The sequence below is a fragment of the Penicillium subrubescens genome, assembly GCF_028828155.1.
Source record: "Penicillium subrubescens strain IBT 31985 chromosome Unknown utg000013l_segment0_segment0, whole genome shotgun sequence".
Taxonomy (NCBI): domain Eukaryota; kingdom Fungi; phylum Ascomycota; class Eurotiomycetes; order Eurotiales; family Aspergillaceae; genus Penicillium; species Penicillium subrubescens.
The window spans coordinates 13,272-35,417 of NW_026643163.1; the positions used below are offsets into that span (position 1 = coordinate 13,272).

General features: G+C 46.4%; 6 protein-coding genes across 6 annotated transcripts; 3 read left to right on the plus strand and 3 right to left on the minus strand.

Moving 5' to 3' along the window:
• Positions 1 to 777: 777 nt before the first annotated feature.
• Positions 778 to 981, plus strand: N7473_013151 (uncharacterized protein; the record flags this gene model as incomplete). The annotated part of the gene is made up of 1 exon (XM_057159090.1): positions 778 to 981. One exon carries the CDS (start codon positions 778 to 780, stop codon positions 979 to 981), a length of 204 nt encoding a protein of 67 aa, XP_057002140.1.
• A 33-nt stretch (positions 982 to 1,014) lies between these two features.
• N7473_013152 (uncharacterized protein) lies at positions 1,015 to 1,812 on the minus strand (the record flags this gene model as incomplete). The annotated part of the gene is made up of 3 exons (XM_057159091.1): positions 1,015 to 1,290; positions 1,360 to 1,709; positions 1,776 to 1,812. The coding sequence occupies 3 exons, from the start codon at positions 1,810 to 1,812 to the stop codon at positions 1,015 to 1,017; spliced, it is 663 nt and encodes a 220-aa protein (XP_057002141.1).
• A 5,467-nt stretch (positions 1,813 to 7,279) lies between these two features.
• On the plus strand, positions 7,280 to 8,497 carry N7473_013153 (uncharacterized protein; the record flags this gene model as incomplete). The annotated part of the gene is made up of 3 exons (XM_057159092.1): positions 7,280 to 7,571; positions 7,642 to 8,245; positions 8,476 to 8,497. The coding sequence occupies 3 exons, from the start codon at positions 7,280 to 7,282 to the stop codon at positions 8,495 to 8,497; spliced, it is 918 nt and encodes a 305-aa protein (XP_057002142.1).
• A 3,229-nt stretch (positions 8,498 to 11,726) lies between these two features.
• N7473_013154 (uncharacterized protein) lies at positions 11,727 to 12,572 on the minus strand (the record flags this gene model as incomplete). Its single annotated transcript, XM_057159093.1, has 4 exons — positions 12,303 to 12,572; positions 12,117 to 12,245; positions 12,026 to 12,046; positions 11,727 to 11,955 (listed from the first exon to the last, which is right to left on the minus strand). Exons 1-4 carry the CDS (start codon positions 12,521 to 12,523, stop codon positions 11,727 to 11,729), a joined length of 600 nt encoding a protein of 199 aa, XP_057002143.1. The 5' UTR covers positions 12,524 to 12,572.
• A 969-nt stretch (positions 12,573 to 13,541) lies between these two features.
• On the plus strand, positions 13,542 to 13,806 carry N7473_013155 (uncharacterized protein; the record flags this gene model as incomplete). The annotated part of the gene is given in 2 exon segments (XM_057159094.1): positions 13,542 to 13,740; positions 13,754 to 13,806. 2 exon segments carry the CDS (start codon positions 13,542 to 13,544, stop codon positions 13,804 to 13,806), a joined length of 252 nt encoding a protein of 83 aa, XP_057002144.1.
• A 2,517-nt stretch (positions 13,807 to 16,323) lies between these two features.
• N7473_013156 (uncharacterized protein) lies at positions 16,324 to 18,591 on the minus strand (the record flags this gene model as incomplete). The annotated part of the gene is made up of 1 exon (XM_057159095.1): positions 16,324 to 18,591. The coding sequence occupies one exon, from the start codon at positions 18,589 to 18,591 to the stop codon at positions 16,324 to 16,326; it is 2,268 nt and encodes a 755-aa protein (XP_057002145.1).
• Positions 18,592 to 22,146: the final 3,555 nt, after the last annotated feature.

The window sequence follows — 22,146 nt, forward strand, 5'->3', positions numbered from 1 at the left end:
GGTCTGGAGACTAAGATAGTGGCGCAAGCAAAAGCCCCCCTCTTTCTTCAGGCCAGGTAGGGGCACGCAAACTGCCTAGGAAGAAAAATATAGAGATCACATCTGGATTCACATTCAATCCTTCGTCGTTACTGACTTTCTCATTTCTAAGAGCTACAAATGCCATCAAACTAAAGACCGGCGTGTTTCAGAGATACTGAAACAAAAGGTCTTTGCCGAAATTTGACAAAGATGTCCACTGAAAATCTACAGCCACCACATGCGCAAGCCTATCCAACCAAGCCATGGTTGACCTAGCAAGAGTCTAGGAAGCAAAATGGATTATTGAAGTATAAGTCGTAGGCCGCGAGTGAGTAGCCATCAGCAAAAGTTTACAAGGATGACGATGGGCAGCAGAGCACGTGCAGTGGCACATACACAGGACAGGCAACAAGAACCTGACTGGGTTCGGGACGAGACAGATCGTACCACGAGCAAAGAAACATAGAGCACTGGTTTTACATTGAAAGGATACTGTAGCAGTGGTGAAGTCAGTCTAGGAATCCAGGAACCAAGGAGTAAAAGCATAATTGATTCTCCGAAGGCCTTTTTCATATATTGATAATCTAATTCCGACTGGCTCATTCTCTTCACTCTATCTAGCATAACAACCAAAAATACTGGCCGCTCTCTCCTGCCGATAATTAGCCAGGGTCAATGACTGGCATGACATTGTGACTCGCCCTTCCCGAGTTCCAATTCACCAAGCTTGGTCATTTGTTGATCAGATCAGGCTCAATGCTTGATGTACTACAGCAGAGTCGTTTCAAATCGTTTCACACTGAGGCTGAGGTGATTGAGTTTGCAGCCGCTTGGTTCCCCAGTGCGGAGATGGCCCATCGCTTTGTAAAGCCAGATGCTACCGCGATTTCCCTTCGTCGACGGTACGTTCTCAAGAAAGGCCTTGTGTTGAAGGGACTCCGCACAATGGCACCAGCTTGAGTGCTCAACCTTGGAGCTTGCTGTGCTGGAGGATCAAAAAAACTCCTCCAGGAAATCATTAAGGGTCTTGCGGAAATCGCGAGACTCTTTGAATTGCGGAACATAGTGGACACCAGAAAACTCAAAAATTCGCGCAAACTGACAGTGTTTGGCAAGACTATGTGAGTCCTCCGCTGTAATGACCGGGTCGTAGGATCCAATCGCTAATAATATTGGCGTACGGATCGTAGGTTCATAGAACTTGTCATAAATAGGTCCTAGCCGGAATCCGCTGAGACAAATCGCGAAACGAAGTGCCGAATGCTCTGTCTGTTTTGAGATTTTTCATAAGTGTGCTGCCATCCACCATTGAAGACCGACAAGGGAAGGTAAACATACAACCCATGGCTGATCGTTGAACATGCTTCTCTTCTCAAGATGCGATGCAATAATAGCGGCCATTGCAGCTCCGGATGAGAACCCAACAATGCCTACAAATGGACCTTTTTGGTGTAAAGTCGCAAGGATATGCTGAGTGGACAGCTCGATGTTTGTAATCTCACCGTCACTCGGATCCCCATACCCCCATACCCACTTCTCGTGACCATCAGGTTGATCAGGGCGCGCAGGCAATATTCCCGACAGATATTTGAATTCGAATACGACTTCATTCTCTTGCGCAAAGGAATGGAATGCCGCTTCAATATACCTAGCCTTGGGCTTAAATATTTGTTCCGATTGGTCATGCCCTAGTCCATGGTCAGTCACTACTCAGTCCCTTGGACCGCCTCGAACCAAGTAATCCTCTCACTGACCATGCAACATCAGGATTTTCATCACTTGATCAGGCATACTGATGAAGAAACTGGAAGGCGATATATTCAAAACTGGGTAATGAGGGAACTCCGGTGGCCGAGATTATAAGGCGTTCTCCAGTCACCTACGATGATCAAAGTGATTCTGGTTTGCCTTTAAATATATTTATGTGGCTGCTCGGCTACTAGGTGCCCACTGGAGGGACTAGACAGAATTATTTAATGAATATTCAGAGTGATTCCCGAGCAGACAATAAAGTGGGTCAGTGAGAATTGCAACGCTGCGCTCTGGGTCTTCTGGATCATATCGATTGTGATTACTTTATGAGATGCAAAGGGTGATCGAAGTCTGGTTCGGGATTTAACTACGACAAATTGTCAAGTTTAGGTAACTATACTTTCTGTAAGATGTCACGGACTCAATCAGCAATTACTCTACACAGAAAGATACTGCTGTACTATAAAGATACGTTGGTATCGTCTACAAGAAGTTCCACTCTCTGCTTTGAAGCTCGAATGCAGCCGGCTGTGTGGAACAGTCTGTGTGGGTATAGGCTCATCAAAGTTTATGCGTCGAAGTCTTCCTCAGAATGTATGTATTATTCTCGTTTTATTTATCATAGAATGAGAATCCTCTTTGCTCCAACTTTTGCATAGCTGATGCATACCGTGTTGAAGGCTAGAGAGATCGCAACTTGGGGCAACAATTGGGACTCTCATTCAGCGGATGCCTCATCGCTTGCCCAGGTAGGAATAAGATTATTTCTCTTGAGGGAAAAAGCCCCGTTCTTTCGAAACAACGCGTGGGTTTACCCTAGCATGTTAAAAAATCCCGGCAAGTAGCCCTTGACGTAGAGATGAGATAAATGCATTCTTCCAAAACATTGTTAATTCACTGCCACACATTCCTTTATGAACAAGCTGACGAAGTTGTGGTGGCTGAAACTGTAGAACGGACTATACTTGTCCCCTGGTTTAGAGCAGAAGGTGAGTGCCTGGGTGGCTGACTTGAAGTGGAGACTGGAATCGGGGACGGAAGGACGCCTTCGAAGCTGAGCAACGTCTCGTCAAGTATTTCAAATTCGATATGGGTATAACCATCATGACAAGCTTCATTGCCTGTGATCTGATCATGAGCCCATTTACTAAGGTCAACACCTGAAGTGCCGTTGGGGTTCCATGTGTCTCCCGAAGTAGAGCCGACACTGCACCGTTCACAACCATCTGCGATAAAAAGGCCGAGATCGAACCTTCTACCGTTTTTGTAGATTATGACCCTTTTACCGCAGTAACGGGATGGGTTGGCCCGCAGCTGAGTAACGTTCATCGCGACGATATGATTAGTTGCCAGATCGTTCAGGGTTAGTAACGGATTGCTACAGGTGACCCCGCCTTTGTTTTGGTTCTCGAAAGAGGTATCACAAGCCCTTACATTCTCAACGTCATAATAGTACGTAGCGAAACCGGGTCGTTTTGCTAGGATAATATCAGATCCAGCAGAAGCCTCCGTTACCACTAGAATGCCTACGATGGCAATAAGAAAAATCCCCATCACAATAAGATATCAGTTGTTACCTCGGTCGTCTTAGATGGTAGATTATGAGTTAATGACAAGCACCAAGACCTGGAGTACTGATAATTGCAAGATTTCACAATAGATGCAAGGGCTCAATTTGAATGTGAAGTTGGCAGACCCAATTATGTCCAGTGAACGAATTTTGTCAGGCTTGTGCCGCCCGTTATTAGCTTTGATATCTGAAAATAGGTATACTCTTTTAAACCCCAATGACAGGACGAAAGCGGTTGACCAAGACCCTAAGTTCCGAAGAAATGACGCGTCCAGATTCGGCTCTGCTTCCATTGACGCTTAAGACTCTTTCAGCTACCGAATTCTTATGAATGATAGAACACTACCACAACTCTTTGTTTTCTCAGGAAAAGCCAGCCGAGGGCTCTGTATCTCCCTCCAATTGGATAAAATTCTGTTCAAATACACGACGACTACGGTACCAAGTTATACTGTAGGGATGAAAACAATCAGTTTCCAAGTCTCGGAAATGACCGCTCGTCCCGCTATATTGTTCTTGTTCCTTCTGGTTCCAAACCAACAATCTGTGTTGCCGTCTTTTACTAGGCTTGAAAGCTGATATCATGCATTCGTTGGGCAAGCGTTGATTCTATCTCATCGCAATGTAATGCCGAACAATGCTTTCAACAAAAGAAATTAGAAGAACAAAAAAAAAGTATCACGGAGACTCGTCTACATAGGTGATCAAACTGTCTTCATGTTGTTTCTAAGCTGAGTAACGTGTGATGTGCCGGATCGCCTTACAGATACCTGCAACACATATGGAGATAGATTCATCAAATGGAATTATTATCATATGGAAATATGTGTGTATTATCCTCTGCCTCTCCAGTTGAATGCTATGAATTCCCAAGTCAATAATACATCGGGTTGATCAAGAGGTGGCTGCGCAAATAGCCATCAACCGGAATAGAGGATAAACTGCGGAACAAGAATCATTTTTAGCTCCAGGGTTACAGTGTCAATAATGTCTAATCTTAGAAGGCTAACAACTTCAGGCAGTTGTATTGACCGAAGTACTGACATTGATATTCACTTTGCTTCGTGAAAGTCTTGTCTCTGAGGTTTGATTCTGAATACTTCAGGCGATCTGGCTCGTGCATCTGTTACGACAGGTGTTACCACAGATTGTCACAGCTTTGTCACGATCACTACCGTAATGTAATTAGGTGTTGCAGAAATACTTTACTTCTGGAGTCCAAATTTGGCTTTCCTGTCTTTACTTAGTGACACTTTTGAATTCGTTATCTCACGTTACGGCACGGCCTCCGCTGATGATCCTTCCCAATGTACAGTACTAACGTGCGTCCCACCGCAACCGTGTCCCCTCGTACCCGCTCGGGATTGAGGTACTTTTGAAACCAATGCCAGAGAAATTGAGCAACTGATGGCAGATCATTCAGCTTGATTTAAAATAAAGATTTAATATCTCCATTATAGACTGTTCAATTTTCACCCAAAATTACGTTGATCTTTTGGCGTATTTCATCGCAAATAAACTTCTGTGTGCTAACAAGGTTTCTGTGGCAAACTGTGCTCATGCTTCCATGGTAACCCAAGCAGCTGTTGTTTAGGCTTAATTAGGAGCTAATTATGAGTAATCAGATCCACCGATCAATAACTTACTAGACTTAATATACTCTAGTACAGGTTGTCACACGATCTGAAGCATAATTTTACTCTTTGTTGGCACAAGAAATTTTCAAGGTACCTGGTCTGCTTATTAAGCACGGTTTACTTTTGCAGTCACGGGTAACAGGACGGTAAAATAGGGGAAAAATGGCGGTCAGAAAATGACCGCCCGCTAGCCTGGGCTAAATCCCCAGTCTCAGGCAAATCTCAGTCTCGAGACTGAGAAATTACCGTTTACGGTTAGTTGGTCATGTGATATGACAACGCATAGGTGCAACTGCGTGTTGCTGCGACTATTATAAATACGTAGGGGGGATTTCCAAGGGGTGGGTTCCTTTGGAAAAATTCTGAAGACAAGTTATGGGTTCGTCCAGAAGCCATAGTTCTACATCACGCCAGTGGGCGTGATGAGACTACGATTGATCACAATGCGGCGTATGAACGCATTGTGGGCAGAGCAAGATTATGAACTTTTTTAAGGAAACGTCTTTCGGAGATGGTTGAAAAATTGGCGTCTTATATGACGTCGATGAGTTTTTTAAGGATTCATTCCTGAGCCTCGTGACAATGGAAAAGAGTTTACGGTCGGTTGTATCGAATTGTTTCGGTTGCGTTTGCGCAGGCGCGAAGTAAGTTTGTTGATTATCTGTTGGATGATTATTCTAATGGTCTACAGTATGCCGATGGCGGCGAGTGAGAAGTGTAGCGGAGTCGGAGAGGACTGAGTCTGAGAAGAAGTTTTACAGGCAACTTGTGTCTAAGTTTGGATGTGAGGCCGATGTTTTGGAAGGTATTTCCAAAGGTCTTGATTTACTAGAGACGCACGGTTACACGTGGTAGGGCATTTTTTGGAGATTTTGTGTGTTATGGGTTGGTAAAACAGGGAAAGGGGGAAGCTCGCTCTGGAAGTAACACGACTGACCCCGACAAGCACGTGGCCAGGATATCTCTCCCACAACACGTGGCCAGATATCATTCCTTACATTACCCGCTTTGTGCCAGTATTTTATTTAATGGGTTATACAAAAAAAATCTTAATAAACAGAAGGGTACCCCAAGAACCCCAGGTGTTGATCAATCAATAAAATTTTTCATATGCGGACAATGTAAAGTGTATGTAGATAGTGATCGGAGGAATCAGATTACCAAGATTTATATGTTCATTTTCGTGAACAGCGGTAGGTTGGGGACCATGGAAGCTTAGCACAATTTGCCACGTAAACCTTGTTAGCGAAGGGAACGAAATTTGCAGTGAAATAATCCAACAGATCAACGTAATTTTGAATGAAACTTGAACCGATGTTTATTGAAGGTTATGGAATCTTATTTACAACTGAGCTTAAATGTCTCACAGAAGCTGGTCGACTATGCCGGCGTTGTGTAGCGAAGTACCTCAATCTTGAGCGGGTTCGAGGGGACACGGCTGCGGGGATGCACGTTACGTCTCCAAAGCGTGGTGTCGCGAGTTTGTCTTCGACTCGCACCAACTACCTGGCATCTGGCGTGGCCAATGCGCTTAACAGGGCTTTACGGACTTGACAGTTCGGGGGGTGTAGTCGGTGGGAAAGGAACCGCTTCCAAGGTGCTGGCTCCTGCCTCCCAGCTGGGGCCGCGGGGGGGGGTGGGGGCTTAAGTGAGGAACTGATGGAGAATCATCCACCGCAAAACCGCACTCTTCAATGCCGAGCTACAGGGGGTCAAACACGAGCAGAAGCAGAATCTCCACAAGAAATCAAACCCTTTAGAGCACACCAGCGCCGTCAACGGATCGTGGGTGGTGGTCGCACCCAACCTGGCCAACCCAAACCCATTGCACAGCCACTATTGCGCCGATGACACGAAAATTATAGCCTGTGCAGACACAGATAATAATTGAATAATAATAATAGAAATTACTCTAGTTACGAGCCTCGGATGCGAGTGAGCTGGACCAAAGGGTTGGAGGCTGCAGCCTTAGCCCAAGACTTCCCATTCTTTATTTTCCTGCTCTTCAGGTTACTTGGCTTCGCCAGAGTTTGTTGGTCGTGCCTCGACATTCTGCAGGACATTGAACAATATATCTTTCCTTCTCTTCCTGCTGCCACAAGAATACTCCGACCGATTTGCTCATACCGCACATCGGAAATGGGCTTGGTCTATATCTTGACCTTTTTGGTCATTCTTATCGTTTCCCTATACTCTACATGAATCAACATATCATTTCGAACGTGTGGTTGCGAGGGCTATCTTGCCAGATTGTTTCGGAGCTCGATGGTCGCCACGTCCACATCTTTGGGATCTCGACATGAACAAAGAGCGGCAACCAATCCTCCTCACTTTAAAATCCCCCTTTTCATCATTCAAAGTCTACTATCTACCTCCATTAGTGGCATCCGACCGTCACCAAGTGATTGTGGGATTCCCAGGAAACAAGAACAATGTCGGAGCATTAATGGAAAGTTTCTGGTCTTACCATGGAGATGAAGTTCACATGATACTGGTCAACACTCCCGGTTATGGGAGTTTCGATGAAGACCGCTCAGAGCCAATGACCGACAAGCACCACCGTCTCTTAGAGCCATGGCTGAGGGGCCATTGTTCAAACTTTGCAACGAGAATTGTTGAGTCCATCTGAGATTCAATGGGCCGAATTTGACCCTCGTGCAGTCATAAAAGAAAACGGTCAGATCCAAATCAAGTCACTCAGAATAGGAGATCTTCCAAAGTCCTTCAATGATTTCGACATTGCGCCGGTAGGCAGATCTTTCGGCGTTTTTGCGGCCTCTATAACGCGCCCACGGGGAGGACTGATTGGCTATACGCCTTTCCAAGGAATTGCAAAGCTGGACTTGGCTGGATGGTGGGGGATCCTTTGGCGCTGGGCTAGACATCGCAATCCGTTTCCAAATTGCGGCAAGCGCGTCATTCTTGATGACCCATCGATCAAACTCACCGATGAGCAACGTCGTTTTATTGAAGATTATGACGGGGAAGTGTTCACGGGATTGATGTCAGAGCTGGTCCCAGACCCTACCAAAGGTGAAGCTTCCCTACTGATCGTTGCGACCAAAGAGAATGTCGTTGGTTCGGTCGAGATGTCTATTCGCAAGGCTCCGGGTGTTACGGTAATCGAACGCAAAGGAAATCACCGCCTTCGAGCAGATAAGGATTACCGGGAATCAGTGAAAAAGTATCTCACCGAGAGCTGGAAAGCTCACCAGGAACGATGGACGAGGCGCATGCCGCCGGTGGAGGTTTGCGGCGATGATCAGTCTCAATGGTCTCCTTTCATCATCCCCTCTTGTCAGCCCCCTCGTCTTGATCGTCACGAGCTTTGTCTTTGTTTTTTTATTATTTTTCCTTCGTTTATCGTTTGTCGGGAATCTTTGTACTCTATTCATTTCGATAGTAGCTCAACTGCAACTGCTTAGGTGGTTAGGCTCCACGGTGCTCATTCAGTCCACAATAATCCTTTAATCAGACCGCTAATGCATTTTACAGTGTCATTCCTGCCGCGTTCTAGAGCTAGAAGAATAGAACAACCTATTTTCAAAATCTTAAACATCTATTGAAAGTGTACGGTACCGGCTGTTGAATAATGATCTGGATCTCGACCGCGCTATCTGGAAAGGGTCTGATATTGATATCAGCGTCCGATGACAGGGTGGACGGATGGACGGATAACCCATTTACCCACACACCTCGCGGAAGCGTTAGTTCGATCGACTGCCTCAGCATGCGCAATCGATGAAGACGGATTTTCGATTCATCTTCACCGCCAAGATCATTGTAAAGCCTGACATCACTAACGACAAAAGTGGCATCTGAAATCATCTGGGGCTCCTGCTGCAACCATTACTCAACTTTTATTACCGCAGCGATTCTCCGTGGTCTTCGACGACTCGGTTGTAAAGATCTCTGGTACTTTGCAAGGAATCCTCTGGAGTTTTGGCCATTTCCGCTACCTGTGTGATCATTTGCTATCAAGGATCTTTGTACACTCCCTGCGATGCTGGAGCGAGAAATGATTCCTTTCCAGCAGTGTTATTCTATCCTGGTTGACGGATGTTTGCGCCGCCACCCCTGAACAACTCGATGTATTATGAACCCAACCTCTGTGAACCGATTAAATATTCATGATCTAAGAGGCACTCTACTTACCGATAGTCAAGTTCAAATCGGAATCGCAGTCTACGAAATGCGTATTCATAGCCTAAGGGCCTGAGATAGTTGCGGGGTGGCGGCCGCAGAGGTAGTCTGTAATCTCACTCTATTTAACGCAACATCCAGTTCGATAGCTTCATCACGATATAAATTGATAATAATTGGACGCTTTTCTGAGAGGCATACAGAAATCCTTATTGGGTATTATGCAAGCTGTTAAATGCCATTGGGTGCGGACTGTCCCCCACAATCCTACTTCAAAACTATAAAGAGAGATGATTTCTACAAGTCGTGCTATCGGGACCATCTCTTTAAACCTTTTATTGCTTGCGACCTGTCCCTTCTCTGCTGCTCTTCAGCCTGTTCCGAATTTTGACTTCCTAGCCTCTCAGAATTCATATTTTCTCTACCTGTCCCCAGACACTAGTTTTCTGCACATCCTCATCAATTTACGAAGTTCACTCTCATAAAGCCGGACCCACGACCAGAATCTGTGAGTTCTCACCAATACGAGTGGTACCACTAATTTCCTCCTTGTATGACTGACACGAGTAAGCATCATGGTTCCAGAAACGACACCTGATGCCACGCACCGTGTTGTGGAGGCCGAGAGAATTACCGATAGGCTTCAGCGGCTTTACAAATGGTTCTTTTTTCTCGCAGCTCTTCTGGGTGTTCTGGCCGTAAATGCCTTGACATTTCCTGAGTTTCATCCGGCCCAAAACGCGCCGGCTCAACTATCCCACGGGCTTCTGTGTAGCGCGCTTGTGACAAGCATCATATCAGTGGTTATCCTGTTGATGCTGCTTTTTGAATTTGATGAGACGGCATCTCCTCCACGAAGCGGACTCCATGTTGCAAGTGTATGGACCCCGGTGGTCCTCTTGGACATGGCTTGCGTCGAGCTTTTGGTTGGTATAGCTTCCTGGTACTGTAGTAGTAGCCCGCGGTGGGCTGGAGAGATGCTTGCAGGATATTTGGTTGTGTTGCTTTGCGTCTGTATTGCTCTTTCTCTGTCAATTGCGTGCAATTGGTCCGTGATGAACAAAACTTATGTCCGTAAAGGAGACTGAGAGGCATCTACTAAGAGATCCTTGAACTCGACGCTTGTGGAATGCAGACCGTCGCAGGAAATTATCATTCACAAAAGGATGTATAGGAATGTGAATATGACTCAAATCAGGAAACATGCGTGCAAAATACATTCGCCCTTATACCGTTCTTTGCTAATTCCACCTTCGAAATATTTGCCTATCTGTTTTCGATAAGTTGTATTTAGAGACGTAAACTTAGCTCTCTTATTTTCATCCTTTTACCAGATATGCCAGCTGGACACCTTTCTCATGGGCGGTTTGAACGACTACGGGGCAGTAAACAAGCCACTTCATGAACAGCTGGCGTTGTTCCAAGGTCTAGAACATCAGCAAAAGAGGCTCCATTGATTCGTGCAATGTAGAATGGCCGTAATGATATAGTCAAACTACTCCTCGGAGCAAGTGAAGTCAAATTAGACTCTTTACATTGACTTGATGGAAAGAAGCCGTTATGTCTACCAGCGCATAGAACGCATGATGAGGTAGTGAAGTGGCTGACCGTGACTGATGGCATTAATATGTCCGCCAGGAATCTTCAGGGACAGACACCGCTGTCTCTAGCTACTGGGAATGATCAAGAGGACATGGTAGGGCATGGGCTCACATTAGATCTTCCATGAAATCAAATGGATTTCACAGCTTTTCGAACACTACTACGGATTTGGAATGGGGTTCGTCATACAAAAAGCCAGGTCCCTACATCTGTATTCTAAGTCTACCGATGGGGATAAAAAAGGTATAGGGGTGAGGTGGGCAGTGCCACCATACACATTTCTTGAATCAGGCAGCATCCAGGGTCATTCTTGGCTTATCAATTAGCTTAAAACTTCATATAAATGAGGATATTGATAGGGAGAAATCATTCAGCCAATAAATAAACTCCGTGACTATGGCTTCCGAAGTGGATTCGAGAAGAGGAGCGAATTTCACAGTAACTATTTACAGTAAAATCCATCAAACATTCCTGCGCTTAGAAGATCAGGTACCACAAACTTCGCGGTCGAAGTTCCTACGACGAAAGGCGCCTCTATTTCGTTAGATTACCGAAAGCTTTACGACACTCTTGGCTACTAGGCATAAATGTTGTACCAGTAGATATTGGCCAATCTACAAATCCGAGTGCTGACGAACGGAAGGCGTTTATCGCAGCAAACATTATCGGTCTCCTCGAAAGTACACCGGATATAAAGCTTGCTATACTGTTTGGAGAATTTCACCTAACAGGATTGCCCTTCAAGTTTCCTTCTCGTCGTTAAATTTATAATCGACTATACTAACGTATACATTCCGGCATCATGAGCGGAATACCGAGTAGTTGGACACCTATGACACATCGTAGGTGCAATACAGTACCACTTAACATCTCAACAACCAAAACACATCATAACGAGATATTAAGATATATAATCAAGATCGTATTCCCCATCTACTGGCGAATGGCATGACAATGCAATGCTTTCTGGCACGTTAGTGAATCCTGACTATGAACTGGCTCTAAGCAATATCAGCAAAAAAGCTGGTCTGGTTGACTCGCTTCGCAATATCGATAGTAGCGTCTGCGTAGTTCACGTGCTCTGCGGTCTCTGTGCGTCTAGCGATGTCAATCGAGGTCGTGGCGTCCTCAGCACGAAGAACCAGCCGCACCGCCAAAACAGCTAAGCCGAAGCTGAAATGAGAGCGCGTAGCAGCATTGTAGTCTTCAGCACGTTGACCACAGGAACCCCTATTTGATCAGAAATGTGTCACTTATAGCGCATCACTCCAAGTCTGTCCAAAGCAAGACAACTTGTCACCTTTGAACGATATAACTCTCTCTGTTTCAGCAGTCAGCACAACCCGAAAATTGTGTCCCAGTGGGATAAATTGGCGATATAGAGACCATACATACCCATATCGGTTGATGTCAGCTGATTATTAGGTTTGCAAGTTGCTTGAAGCATTGGCGGCCGGGGGGCGGCTTCGCCCATGTCGCACGAGCCCTTAATCCCGTCACGATTGGATAGGAACCCACCACTATGTAGGATCGGTTAGAACACTAGGCAGCCAGTGATAGATTCGTTCATTGCATACTTCACGCGCGGGGTCAACTGTCCATTATCATTTGCGAAGCAGTGAGTCAGATGAATGTAGGCTTGCTGCTGTTTACTACCATCGCAATAGCAGGACATTCCCCCATCATTACTAACCGTACACAGGTTCCAATCAAGCTGGCAGTCGGACTGGGTTATGGTGGGGCCAGCCCGGGAGAACAATACGTTTATAGCGAGCAAAGTGATAAAGATCAAGCACATCTTTAATGTTACCGTACCGTTGCAGCAAACAGCTAATCGACTGACAATGGGTAAGTTTAGGGTGATGGGGTGTGGAGGCAAGAGATGCTTATATAGGTTGCACTGTATGCTTGTTTCGTGCCAATTCTGTCCCCCCGGAGGCCCTCTTTGTTCCGTACAGTAACTAGGTTAAACAGTAACTTACGCATGGACGGCTGTGGCGGACACAGAAGTTCAACCCTGGGAAAGGAAACTCTGAGGAAAACACGGGCAGGAAGGGCCAGGCTACCCGAGCCGTGATTGACCAAAAGAGCCAAATTTGGACACCAGAATGGAAGTATTTCCGGACCGCCAGATTACAATTCGGGTATTGATTGTGACGTTCCTGTGACAATCTATCGTAACACCTGCCGTCACAGATACACGAGCCCGGTCGCATGAGCCAAACTTCAGAGCCAAAACTTTCACGAAGTACAGTAGGTAGATATCAATATCTGTATGTAGTTCAATAGTGACTGCCTGGAATTATACGGATAGTAAAAATTAGACATCCAGGACCCCTGTGACGCTGGAGCGAGAAAAGATTCTTGTTCCGCAGTGTATCTTCTATTCCGGTTGACGGCTGTTCGCGAAGCCATCTCTCTATCAACTCGATGTATTATTGACCTCGCAATAGATAGCATTCAATTGAAGAGGCAGAGAATAATCCACACATGTTTTTATACGATAATAGTTCTATTTGATGAACTTATCCCCAATTGTGTTACAGGTACCTGTGAGGCGTTTCGGCACTCCGCCTGATTTCGGCACCTCATTTACACGTTACCTGTAGGAATTTGGCAATTTCGTTGGTCACTGAAGTTGCAGACTAAGTAGAGAATCGAGTACTGTATGATTTAATTCTTTTTTCATTTTCGTATACCCACAATTGTCTGATGACCGAGACATAGGCGCAAAAAATAAATAAGACAACTGTGCGCGCGTTTCCTTTCATATTCTTCCCCAGTTACCCTTCAAACTTTCTTTGCCCCTACCGAAAATGACACGAGATCTCAACCACCTTCAATACTTCTTCGGCCAGGTCGTTGGCGATCCTTTACACCGGACTCAGTGCCTGTGGGCCAAATGTGACAAGATCGTCTCTAAAGCGTCTCGGACGAATGCCGCCATTGTGCTGATGATTCAACGGCGAAACCCGGCTGATTCACTGGAGCACGTTGTTCGTTCGGCGACACGAAGTATGCTCTGCAGGAGTTGTAGGCAAAACTGGAAACGACGCACAGCTTGCACCCGGGACTATCTAGCTTTGTTGTCCGCACGAACTTATCGCGGAGAGCGGACGAAGTCGCAAATACCACCTCAATGCATACACATGTGCTCCTTGCCATGTCAAGATCACGATCCAAGATCCAACTCATGTATATGATCACTGTCACTACAAGATTTACCATGAGGCTCGCTGGCATGCGTACGGCGATATAAAGAAAGCTTGGCGTGGAAAATGGTGGATCGTTCCACATGACAAGCTGCTCTGCGATGCCAGGCTAATCTCGACTGACATTTGTGACGATCATCATACCAGCAACGGACAGAATATTAGGAATGTGGAAGACAAGTTGACTCTTTGCTTCTGCATGAAATATCTCCTCGATGCAAAAGCCTCTGTAAAGAAACATCTATTCGTTTCGAGGGACACCACTATCCTGAATCAGAAAAACCCATGAAGTGGGGAACTTGGAATTGTCCGTCACAGGAACGATTAGGAAAGGAACAATGACGCTGGTACAACGGTACAACGCAGTAAAAGTTGAGCCTGTCTCAGAATGAGGACTAAAGAAACAGGTCAAACACGGAAAGAGCAATGTGTAGATAAGATGATATCCCATCATGAAATACCCAATCACTTTCCAATTATGGATCACTTTCCAATTATGGATCACTTTCCAATTATGGATCATGTCGTTTGATCAACAGAAACCAGCGGGGCACGGAGCGTGTTCCAAACTCCAGAGTATTGATACCAAACCGTGTTCCCCCAGCCCGCTCAAGATTGAGGTACTTTGGAAGACAACAGCGGCAAAGTTAATCAAGTGGGCGGCTACTAAAATAAGCTCGATTTCAAATAAGATTCCGTTATCTCACGGATACATTGTTTCACTGCCACCCCAGATTACGTTGATCTGTTGGCATATTTCATCCGTCTCTAACTTTGTGTGGCAATTTCTGCTACGCTACCCAACCAGGCGTTGTCTGCGAATTTAGCTTATAATTCTGGGTAATGAGATCCCTTTGATCAATACCTACATGAGAATATATATTACATTGTTCACTCTAAATCCTTGTCATTCGTTCGAAATTCTCAAGTTCATTGTCTGCTGATAAAGGATGGGTTTGTACAGCCCGTTACATACAAAGCGCACTGAACATGCACTGTATGAATTTGTAGCTAGTGGTGTACATAGTGGTATGAATTTCGAATGTCAGAGGATGTGCTTGAGACCTAAGGGTATCTCAATCCACTCGGGACCTCACGGTACAACCAAAAAGGGTAGGTTTATATCAGAAAGTGGCAAGGAATGAATTGCATCAATGAAGAGGATCCATCCCTGGCGCTCCTACATCACCAATGGGGCAATCGCGAAGTTGCGCAGCACCTATGACTGCATCAAGGTATTCACCGGACTGGAAGACGAACTCAGCATGACAAGGGATTCGGGAATACAATCACCTTGAAACCAAACACAGTAGGAATATTGTGTCTGCAGACAGGCCGACCGGCTGTATGGGTTCACTCGCCTGGTAGCTTTATTGAAGGTAGTGGGATGTTGCTGCCGCGGCTTTGAGCTGTTTAGGCAGGCTATTAGGCTGGAAAAATATGATTGTTCTTTCAGCAGAAATGAAGAGAACCGAATTATGTCAACTTAATCGAATGAGCGTGACTGGACACAAAGAATGTTTTTACGTTAGTTAAAGTGGCCAGGAGGAATCTGCGGTTCGCGGGATACTCTCCTGGCCAGCCTTCCTAGAAATCCACATCTGCGATTCCGCGTTGGGACGTAGGATGGGCACGGCTAACCTGAAACGTTCTGCTATTAGGACGTGTCCACATGGCCGCTGTACATGGATGCCGCCGGCCATATATTCGCCCATTCCTATTATCTTACATCTCCAAGACCATTGCCTGAGAATCATTACTCGGTCCTCCGAGCAAAGGCGGAATACAGGGAATGATAGAAGCCCTTGAGAACCGTGACCTTTAATTTAAGCTATATTTGACCCCACTGACCCGGCTCATAGCGGGCAATTGGACTGTCGTACGGCACATGCCTAAGCCCCAGTATTTCGGGGTCGACTACTCATATCTCTGATGGCAGGTCCATCTGCCGCAGACCTTGGTCTGTGGTGACCAGTCCTCTGGGGAGCTCCTTTGGTAAGTGAGATTTATTCGTTCATAGTCTGGACGACCGCACCTGCGGTTGTTGACCACTGTCAGTGTCCCGCAACGGGCTCATCGGGACGGGGCTGGTTGTTCTCGTGAATCGTGCCGATATCACTTCGCCAAGCCGGACGGTCGGCAAGGATGACACGGTCAACGCTCACTACGTTCGGTTGGAGGCCTTTGTTGGGGCACCACTATCTTCACATCTGGGTCTATGAAATGATTGCAGAGAGGTATATCGGGCTGGATGGCTGGTCATATGCAAAATGGAAATCCGAGAGGGAGCCTGCCTCGTGTCGTATCGACCTAGACAAATGATGCAGCAAAATTACTGACGGCAACGTCTACTTTACATCAGCATCGTGGGTTTGGAGCCATCAATTCACGTAGACTTCAAGCAGAACGTCTTTTCGTTCCAACCAAATCTGCGCCTCAGATGCCTGCCAATGTTCCGAGCGGCGCGAAATTCATATTTCGAGTGTGGGTGAGGACGGTGTACCTGAATCCTCTGCCGAGTTTTATCATGAATAAATCCCACCGAGGAGCCAGAGGTGGATTCGGACCAGAAGCCAGCTTCCGTCATTGCAGACTTGAAATCTCTCCAGGGGAGCTGCCCCGAGAGCCCACCTTCCCATCTGTGAGGAAGTAGCATTCGAAACACCTGTAGAGATTCATGCGTCACGCTAATCTTTGGGGTTGGAGTGCCGTCTTCCGGTGGCGGTATGGGGAATTCTGACGAAGGCGCTTGCGCAGGCCCCCGTGTTTTGGCCTTCTCGGGTTGCGTATTACCTGTTTGGCTTTTGCTAGGTCTCTGTTGTGTACGATGTGCGAGCTCGAAATCAATCACATCCTGTGAAACCTGAGGAACTTGAGGAGCCCTGGGTTCTCGACGACTCATGGGCTCCACCCAGTTGGGAGTACGATATGGTACCCAAGTTGCATCAAAGGGCAGTTCCATCTGTTTCAGGTGGTCCAAGATCTCACGATCCGCCTCCCCCCAAAATTTATCGAGGTTGGCTTCTGCACGTTGCATTGCATTCGTCCGCTTGCGTGAGGGTTTCTGGTTCACCGGATAGGCAAATCGCTCTTCCACGGGCGCGCCTGACGTAGCCAAATCCGACTGGTTCCACGCCTTGTCTGGCAACAGCCATCTCGCCTTAGCTTTCTCCCAGTCTTGACGGAAAGACGCTTCTTTTCGCTCGAGTGCGCTTCTAATGTTTCTGGCCCACGGCTGGAAAGCAAAGATCTCGCGCACGCACTCTGCCAGTGCAGATAAGTCCGAAATGGTCCTCATCACCAGTGGTGACAGGAGGCTGACGGTCGCCTGATCTTTCAAAAGAACGGTATCGAATAGATCCATGAGTGTGGGGAGACCAACGTCTTTCCTAATGTCTTTATTCATGAGCATCGCGACGGTTCTGATGATTCCGACTTTGGTTGTGTCTTCGCAAGCTTGCTGAGTAGGGAGGAACTGAAGCTTTCCGTCTGGGGTTATCGTCTTTCCGAACGAATCTCGCATCATAGGTGATGGTGGCAAGACTTCCACAAAGGTTGCGAAGGGCATTTCAAACATCAGCTCCAGCAACCACACCATGTTGGCAAGTGCATCCCCCAAGGGCTGGGAGAGGGCTTCGTGAGGCTCCAAACCTACCCCATGGTCGGCCATCAACCGAGATAGGGCCTGTAGCTGCACCTTCACCGCGGTCCACATTCCCAGGGCAGCATAAGCTTCACGTATCACCACGCGTATGGTGTGATTCCATGATTCCTTTACTTGGACTGGTCGGGCGGAGGGTGACCAGGCCACGTGCTCCATCGCGTGATCCTTTCTCTCACGGAGCATGTCGGCAAAATACCTGGGATCCTCCCGCAGTGCGCGCATGTGGTCCTCCGCTGCATCCAGCTGTGCGTCAACGAAATGGAGTAGAGAGTGCGCATCGAAGTGCACGGGCGACCGATAAAACGAGTGCCTCCTGACGCCCAACAATGCGTTCGCGTTCCGCTGTTCGGGGGACGACTTCGGTACACTTTCCTCGGGCATGTCCTTGCATAACGAGGTTGCAACGTCAGCCAGAAAACGGTACAGGCGCTGTTGCCTCTCTAGAACAAGAAGCCCATCGCCAGCATTCATCCGGATTTGCCTCGTCTTTGCGCAATCCACGTCACGCTTCAGCAGCTCTCCGTACCGATTGCCAGCGTCATTCCAAAACACGACGTCGTAGGTTTCAGCCAAGTGATTTTCCTGCTGAATATTCGAGGTCATGACGCCAAATTCCACTGCCTCGCGGTCGGCGAAGAGGAAATTATAAGGTGGGTCATGGCAACGGGCGCTCAGGAAATCCAAAAGTGTGTTCTCATCCTTCAATGCCCGCAAGCTAATATCAGGCCACATGAATACCGCAGGGTTGTCGGAACTACCAACATAGCCGGTTCGGTTGTACTCCCAGAGATCAGGTCGTTGCAAAATAGGCATCTTTTGCCATGCTTCTTCAAGACGGTTCTGGCGTTTTTTAGTATTGTACTTCTTCCAACGGAACTCGATGGTCGAATAGTTCTCCATCAACAATTGCAGCCGAGCATAACTCTTTGTAATACTCTCTGATGACTGCAAGATCTTCTCACCGATCTCATCGCTGGTAATTGTCGACATTTTCCTCTTTTTGGGGGGCAGTGGATGACGTTGCTGATGGCAGTGGACAGTCAGGGGTCAGGGAACAGTCACGTCCGATTCGTCTGTCACGCGTGGATTTACTACCAAGTGAACAGTGAAAAGGGGAACGCTCGTTGGCAGCACACCCGCAGATGTGCGTGTTGATTCAGCAGCAATGACAATAACTAACACAGACCGCCACTGGTTATAGAGAGAGAGAGAGAGAACCACTAAAGGGGGTGGGGGGAAGGGGAAACTGGTTATTCAATACCGCCAATACCGTATTTTACAAGAGGGGTGTATTACCCGAATACTCTTTCCGACAACGGGCGGGATATATGACTAAAATTGCGTATGCGGGTGCTTGGATGCAACTATTCGAGAATCGAATACATTGCAAAAGATCATAAGCGGAAGTCTTGCCGTAAGAGACGAATTCAAAAGTGCCACTGAGTAAAGCAAGGGAAAGCCGAAGGGAAGCTGCGAGAAAGAGCCAAATTTGGACTCCGGAATAAAAGTATTTCCGTAACACCAGATTACAGTACAATACGGTGATGATTGTGACAAACCTGTGACAATCTGTGGTAACACCTGTCGTAACAGATGCATGAGTTCGGTCCCATGAAGTACCCAGACCCAGCTTCAGAGACACAACTTTCACGAAACATGGAAGGAGACATCAATATCTGCCTGAAATTATCCGTAACGTAAAAATCAGATATCCTGGACCCCTGTGACGCCGGAGCGAGAAATGATTTTTGTTCCACAGTGTACCTTAATTTCCCGTTGACGGAAGTTCGCGCAGCCCCCTCTGGATCAACTCGATGTATCATTGACCCAACAATAGAGAGCATTCAATTGGAGAGGCAGAGGATAATACACATGTAATTATATATAATAATAGTTCCTTTTCCTGTTGTTCCTTTTCCTGTTTTTATCTCCAATTGTGTTGCAGGTATCTCGGAGCCTTTTCAGCACACCGCCTTATTTCGGCACCTCATATATCCGTTAGCCTTGGCATGGACAGTCTTTTTGATCCGCCTTTCGGCGTAAGGGCATGACTAACACTTGATAACGTAACTTAGTTCCCGGTCAACCCAATAACCCCAAACCCCCATATTAAATGCGATTTTTCACAACTTCATATTTCAACCCATAAGGCGCATGGTATAGACTTAGGACAAATTCAGTTATTTTATCAGGCTGGAAATAGCTTGAGGTGTGATAACATTGATATATATACCTATATCGCTCTATTGGAGCGTATTTTGGTAATGTGGGTAAATTGTACTTTTATGAATATTTCATTTATCCTACGCTGTTTCTAATACTAAGGATTTACATATTAACGTCTATGTGAGGTGCCGAAATAAGGCGGTGTGCCGAAACTTCACGTTAATACCTTCATCTTAAACGAGGATTAGTTCATCAAATAATATTATTGTCGCACGAAACGTATTGTAGGTTATTCTTCATCCCTCTAGTTACATAAGTTCTACTTTGAAGTCAATAATACAACGTGCTGATTAGGGGTGGCTGCGCGAACAACCCTCACCCGTGATAGAATATAACACAGCGGAACTGGGATAATTTCTCGCTCGAGCGCCACAGGGGCCAAAAATGCCTAATTTTGAGATTACACATAATTCCAAACCTATATTATTAAAGTAACTACCAATATTGACATGTTCCTACCATACTGCGTGAGAACTGTCTCTCTAAAGTTCGGTCTTGGGTACTTCATGCGACCGCACTAGTACCTCTGTTACGATCAATGGTACGACGGATTGTCAGGAGATGTCACGATCAATACTGTATCGTAATTCGGTGTCACGGAAATACATTAATTCCGGGAGTCCAAATTTGGCTCAGTCGGTCAACCACGGCTCAGGTACTCTGGCTCTCCCCTTGCGCCCCATGTTTTCCTCGACCTTCCTTATGTACAACTCCCGTGTCCACCATAACCGTCCATGCGTACCACAGACCCAGCAACCTTAGCAATTGCTCGACTGATTGACTCAGCACATGGCCTAACCTGGTCTACTAAATCAGAAGTTTCGCACGTCCTAACATCTACACTCTGGCGCCGCGCGAACGGACGGCCATCAAAGGTAGAGAAGGCAGGCTGAGAACGTGATATTTTGACATCGCGGAAAGATTGGCAACCTAAAATATTGAGATTCACTGTGCCAGCAACCTCAATTCAGATCGTTATATTAGAAGATGATTGGATGGTGGGCGGCAAATAGGGCTCGGGTTGGCTGCTGGCTTCTGTGTTAGGGACTGCAATGACCTGCTTTCTAGCAGCATATTATTTCGATGTGGAATAAACCGCGTCTTGGATAAGCTGGATGTCGGTCCCCCCAAGGCCATTTGGCTCAACTGGTAGCTAGCGCTGCATGTTCTTGATCCATCCGAAGCGCGTGGATATCATGCAGAAAGCGGTACCCTAGTTATACGAGAGATGCCTGATATTACCCAGGACGGAAACCAAGCATGGCAACTTCTTTGGTATTTTTCGATTACTCAAGCCTCCGTTACAATATGAAACTCGCACTCTTTGCTCTTGCACTCCACCCAAAGATATCAGACCATTGAGCGGGGCGTCTCATAATATCTCCGCCTTCGTTTAATCAATTCGTTGAAACAACAAAAGATCTTCGATCGAATTGCAATCACACGACTGAGAAAAGCTCCGTAATAAAGAATGAACCTTTAATTCTCAGAAAGCTGAGAGTGCTTTTCGGTTGTACAACTCAACTTGTGTTGATAGAAAGCAACAAGACCTTCGACAGTAATACCAGTAATATTGGCAAGAAATTTTTTTCTCGAAGGCGAAAGATGAACCACATAATCTGCTACGTCAGATAATACTGTGCCCGCGAGGTCCAGAAAGGCAAACTCACCAAGTTGTTTTTGGACAACAGAAACTTGCTGCTGCCTCAACTCAACACGCCTTACGCGATGACGTTCCTGATCTTCCGAGCAACCCGATAGATCACAGTACTCTGAATCAAGGTCATATTCCTGTTGATCTAAGCGGTCCAATTCCGGAAAATGTTGTTCAATCTTTTCGACCAAAGACGCCATGCTCAACTCCGTCACACCTCTGCGTGATTGATAGCTACTATCATATACCCGGCAGTGATGAAGTGCGCGATGGTCTCAAATTGGCTCGTTATTCAAGGTTTGTGACAAGATCATGTATTTCTCTACAGAACTTGGCTTCGAGAAATTAGAAAGACAAAATTTGAAGAGTAGGCACTAGCGCGTATGTCATGTGACTCACAATCTACAGGAGTACATATCGGAATCCGAGAGTTCTTTTTGGCTCGGAAATAAAGGTTTTCCGAGCCGACACGTCAGCGTTGGGTTTAAGCGGACAAAGGTATCACCGCACTATCGCAGTACGTCTTGTTACAGGTCAATCGAAAAGAGATCAATTCGGTAACAAGGACGAGAGTATCAAGACTGGGGAAAGAAAGAAGGAAAGATCTATCTGGTGGGGGAAGTTGTTGATAAACCCAAACATCCCAATCCGGCCATGTTTGCTAC